A 5204-nucleotide genomic window follows, 5' to 3' on the forward strand; every position below is an offset into this window, starting at 1 on the left:
GATTTAATCCAATCCATTAACTTAATTTTTATGTAGTGGATGGATTGGATGAATTTTTTTAGGGATGAATTGGATGAATTTAGTTATAATGTTATGAAGGGAAGGCTCGGAAACATGGATGCTAGTTGGAGGTTTGATGTAGACCAACCCCAAGGCAAAGAGAGAATGTTACCGACGTCTCTCAATGATTTTTTTATCACTACAAATCACTTAGAAAGTGAAGTTAAGAGTTTGTATCTCCTAGCTAATGCTAAAGTAGATCATACACTCAGAACTGTAAACCTAGACTGCACCTAACAAACTCATGATGAAAGTTTCCTTCTCTATAGCACCTAGCAAACCATGATGAAAGTTTCCTTCTTGTTATAGTTACCGCCGAAATGAGGCTAGGAAAGTTATGACAGATTAACGTTCCTGGTACGCTAAATGATGAACAATGAAGATTTGCAAGAGTTGCCATTTGATATGTGACTCAACAAGTGGTAGAAAAGATAGAGAAAGAAAAGAACCGATAACCGGGAAAGTGTGAGAATATCATTGATCTAATAGCAATAACAGTACCAACAGGAACATAATTATGGCTTTTATAAATCAGTGCTTCAAAATACTAGAAATGAGTTCAGTATTCAATGGCAGTTAACTGCAACTTCTAACCAGAAGACTTTGTACTGACTGTTATGGTTGTGCTTGTGCCAGAGGCAGAGAAGCACAAGTGCCATGACACAATGACACATAAATGACATTGTGTATGGAATTTTATTCACATTTGTATGATAATTTAGAGATCATTGCAATTGGATAATCAGTTTCTAAATAACTCACTTCCTTAAGCTCTCAACTATGTAGGAAGCATAGAGGTCCCTGCAAAAGGAAATATTCATGTAAGAAAAATAATACTAAAATCACTCCATCCCCAAGGGAAAAGTTAAATTATTGACAATTAGGGCTGATAATCCAAAACTAGATTCAGAGTATGAAAAAGGCTTACATGGAGTACTTGATGGAATCAATGGCAGACTCAGCTGGTAGAAAATCATCAACATCGACTTTTTTGTTCTCATTCTTCTTGTCTAGCGTGGCTAGCTAAGGATATGTGCATCAACTAGGGGTTCTGGTAATGATAGCATTGACACAAAAAGAAAAAGGTTTCAAGCATTTGAATGTCAATTATAAAACAAATATTAAAATAGTCATTAAAACATAGGGGAGACATGACTTTTTGAAATCTTACAAACTAATCACTAATTGGTAAAATTTTCAACAATGTCCTGGCATGCATATATGTATATGTACTAAGAAAAATGTTAACTGGTGCCCTCATGGCAAATGGCATTGGTCAAAATTTCAAAAATAATTATTTTTCTTACTGCATGTAACATTTTAAAATAATTATTTTTCTTTAAATTTAACATGTTCCCCAAGGACATTTCTTAGACGGATCCATAAACTAAATGCAAATAGCAGGATACAGTCCTCAAAGAATCTTCTTATTTCAGCCAGCCGGTGTGGAGGAAGCTCTTTGATGTCTGTGTAATGGCGGAACTCGGGGTCATCAGCACAAACTGCTATGATCTTGTCATCCTTCTCACCCTGCACCACAATTTATTATAGATAGTTTTCTCCTAAATGTTTACTCTGACTACGAAACTGTACCATGTTGAAAACCAAATAACAGGTAAGAGGAGCAGAAGTTACAGTCCACTAGTAATATATCTAATGATAATTTTATTTGATCCTTCTAATGGTGTTAGAGCATTCATAATAATTTTCCTTGGGCCCTTCAATTTTCATTTTGTTGCTCCAAGAAAATGAACACTCGGTCATTCATATTCATAACACCGCCCCAGTGAAAATAGAACAATAGCTGGATAAGTTAATGGTGATAAATTTCACCATGTAGAGCAATGTTTTGACGTTTCGGTCATGGGACGGCCACTTAGCCTTGATTTTCAATTCAATAAATAATTAAAAAGCCTAATGGGTAGCCTCCCGCCACCTCCCACCAGCTTCCCAAACACCCTCAGACACAGTTCTTTTTCTTTTTCCCAAACAGAATAAAAACCAAAGGCAGGGAGGGCGGAAGCAATTTCTACCTGATCAATCATGGGCATTAGTCCAATAGCACGAGCACGAAGGAAGGTACCAGGTAGGACAGGTTCCTGCACAGGTTCCGATTTTTAATTCAGTTAAAATTTTGACTAAAAGTGTAGACACGGAATTCTGCTAAATATCACAGATAATAAGTTTTAAGTGTTGCTACCTGCATCAGAACCAGAACATCCATAGGATCACTGTCTTCACAAATTGTTCGTGGGATGAAACCATAGTTGTGTGGGTAGACAACCGATGAGTAAAGAACACGATCAACCTAGGGCATTTAGCTCATGAGATAGTTACACTTCAAATACAGATAAAAGACTCAACTAGAAACCATTGCAATATTATCGATGTATAACCAGAGAAAATTCTTCAAATTAAATCTTTCAGCACAATAACATGCAATGATAATCTATCATCCAATATTCAAGGATGCTATAGTTAAAAACGTTGTTTGGAAACAATTATGACACTCATCACCTGAAATGCATTTTGAGGTTTAAGTTGTCTCTTATCATGTGTGATTGGACAACAACAACAACCAAGTCTTATCCCACTAAGTGGGGTCGGCTACATGGACCAACGGATCAGAGATAGGTTTTTATATCATTTAAGGTTTTCGACTTAACACAACTCCACAAAACTGGTAGGTTAGATATGGATTAAATAAGTTTTATAAACTCTCTCTAGGACTCTTATCTCTAGCCAACGTGGAACTTGGGATTTTCCCGATAGGCCAAACTAACATTTATTATTAAAAAGCTCACTCCTAAGAACCTTGAGATGTTAAGTCGTGGAGCTTGCAAAGGCAATTGACCCTTCATAGTGTGGGGATTTTTATAAGGAACATGTGGGAGTTTTACACATTTCAGCTTCAAAGTTGAAAAAGTCTCAATAGTAAGTGAAGAAAAGCTAAATGACAATACTATCCCTTCGCAAGAAAATATCTCACATCTTGCTATTGAATAAAGCTTATGGAATGGAATAAAGCAAACTGAAGTAGAGAATAGGAAATGCAACCTTTATAAGTCCACTTTTCTTGTCCAGCTCATACTTAACCTTACCACCTTTGCCAATTTCAATCACCTGCCATAGAAATACATATACTTCACTAACAAACCACGAATAGGAAACACGAGTTCAGTGGAACAATCTAACTAGGCAAAATGTAAGAACTGAAATTCCAGATTGCTAGTGGGAAGGCCATGTTTAAGGTCCACACAAGCTTAACCACTTTTCTAGCTCCATTCACTACAAGTACAACTTTTAGTAAATATTTGCCGGACAGATTGCACGAAATAAATTAATATAAGCTCCACAACTTGGATGGTCATGCTCTTAATGCTGCTGCAAGTGACATTCTTACAAGGAAATTTTCTAACCTTTCGGAATGCAAGTTATAAAACAGCAAACAAAAACTTACACTTGTAAATGCAAGTTAAAAAACAGAAACAGAAACTTACACAATTGAAAACTACTGGAGCTCCCGGTCCTGCAATTATAAAACTGTTTGTGAGTTTTCACCAAAACAAACCTACATCTATATATGTTTATCAATGAAATTGAAACAACAAAACAGTTTCTTTTACATTGTAAGGAGAAAACAAACAAAACACAATATATTTTTCCCAAGCTCGACGAATTCATTATAACTAAACGTGACCCAAAAAATATCCACAGGGCTAGCTTTGTTGTACCTATCTCGACATCATGCCAGGGGTGAGCCGCAACAGTTCTCCTCGACATGGAAGAAAGTATTCTTTCATTGAGCTTAGGGTGAGATCCACTCGAAGACCATTCCTTTGCCTCTTCATGGTTAGCCATATTAGCTTCGCAAACAATGAAAATCACACGGATTTACTGCAGTTAAAACAATAGTCAGAAGAATACACTTCAGTTAAGATTAACCAGCAAAATATCCGTGCATGTGTATGATTTATGCGTTGGTTACTAAATTGAAGCAGGCAATATTAATCCAAAAAATTATTAATTCAATTTTTTCTCATGAATCCGTAAAAAATCCACATTTTTTTCTTTCAATGATTAATTAGGAAAGCAATGAATCTGTCAGTAGTACGAATTCCACATACACAGATCATAATATAAATGAAGTAATATCAGGAACATGAACAACAAAAGCGAAGGTAATTCAATTGAGCAATGATAATATATAAATAAATAAAAAAAGCGATTTCATTGAGGCGTGACTAACGAAGTAGAACTAAATCGAAAAATGAAAGAGGAAAAAACTCAGAATGAGTGAAAATTGTAGTGCGATCATTCAAATGATGAAAAGCATGAGGAGTATTAGGGTGAAGAAATGGCTTACAGAGAGAGAGGGAGAGTGAGGGGGAGTTTGGCGAGTTGGGAAGAAGAAACAAAGACTGGGGGCGGTTGGGTGTCAAAAAGCTTAACTTAGCGGCCAAACGTTGAATTCAATGTGTGCCGTGTGATTAAAGATGATTTTAATATCGGACGGTTGGGAATGGAGATGGGAGGGATTTGTAGGTATACCAAATATTCGGATATATCGGACAAATGTCGTCTTCCACTAGAAATTAAATATTGCACAAATTTATGCCGCTTTAGTGTCATGTTAGGTCTATATTTATTTATTTATTTATTAGAATAAGATAATTTATTTAGTCATATATTACCTATTATTTTTTTAATTTATTAAATAATTATACAATAAATTTAAAAAGTCAATTTTTTTATATACAAAATCAGTGAAAGTAGAAAATAAAAATAATTAACTGTATTTACAACTCAATTTTTTTTCTAGCTGAGTTCTTCTAGTTTTGAGCTATTTTATTAATATTAACTGCACATTTTTCTAATAAAAAATATTAATTGAATAATGAGAGAATTTTGACTGGGTCCAAGAAGAACGTGACCCTTAAATCAGTCGGTCAATAAGCATCACAAGATAACATCAGACTCTGGAGTAAATGTAATCTAACGGGTCATGGATCGCCTATTATGAATCATCGTGCCCCTGAGACAGGTCGCTCTACCCATTTGTGTATTCGTCTAGAGATAATTGAATGGTGATGTGTCAAATCACGTGTTCCTAAAGGCCCAACATTTGTCACTCTTCCAAGAGA

At 35.4% G+C, this 5204-nt stretch overlaps 1 protein-coding gene across 2 annotated transcripts; it reads right to left on the reverse strand.

The window, feature by feature from the left end:
* Positions 1 to 566: 566 nt before the first annotated feature.
* On the reverse strand, positions 567 to 4642 carry LOC127120218 (soluble inorganic pyrophosphatase PPA1). 2 transcript variants are annotated; one of them, XM_051050629.1, is made up of 9 exons: positions 4427 to 4642; positions 3795 to 3957; positions 3561 to 3589; positions 3118 to 3183; positions 2261 to 2368; positions 2094 to 2159; positions 1470 to 1590; positions 989 to 1070; positions 567 to 861 (listed from the first exon to the last, which is right to left on the reverse strand). In XM_051050629.1, the coding sequence occupies exons 2-9, from the start codon at positions 3919 to 3921 to the stop codon at positions 819 to 821; spliced, it is 642 nt and encodes a 213-aa protein (XP_050906586.1). In that variant the 5' UTR covers positions 3922 to 3957; positions 4427 to 4642; the 3' UTR covers positions 567 to 818. The 2 variants fall into 2 exon arrangements, with proteins under 2 accessions (XP_050906586.1, XP_050906587.1); XM_051050630.1 differs by lacking the exon at positions 4427 to 4642 and adding an exon at positions 4310 to 4422.
* Between the last annotated feature and the right edge of the window lie 562 nt (positions 4643 to 5204).

The sequence above is a fragment of the Lathyrus oleraceus genome, chromosome 2 (assembly GCF_024323335.1).
Source record: "Lathyrus oleraceus cultivar Zhongwan6 chromosome 2, CAAS_Psat_ZW6_1.0, whole genome shotgun sequence".
Classification (NCBI taxonomy): Eukaryota; Viridiplantae; Streptophyta; class Magnoliopsida; order Fabales; family Fabaceae; genus Lathyrus; species Lathyrus oleraceus.

What these genes read in the sequence shown, in the direction of transcription:
- LOC127120218 (XM_051050629.1), bottom strand. Translation starts at nt 3,921, where the DNA reads ATGGCTAACCATGAAGAGGCAAAGGAATGGTCTTCGAGTGGATCTCAC. An exon ending in CTGGCATGATGTCGAGATAG is followed by an intron (nt 3,590 to 3,794) that starts GTACAACAAAGC and finishes TTATAATTGCAG; the next exon opens with GACCGGGAGCTCCAGTAGTT. An exon ending in AAGAAGATTCTTTGAGGACT is followed by an intron (nt 1,071 to 1,469) that starts GTATCCTGCTAT and finishes TAGCCACGCTAG; the next exon opens with ACAAGAAGAATGAGAACAAA.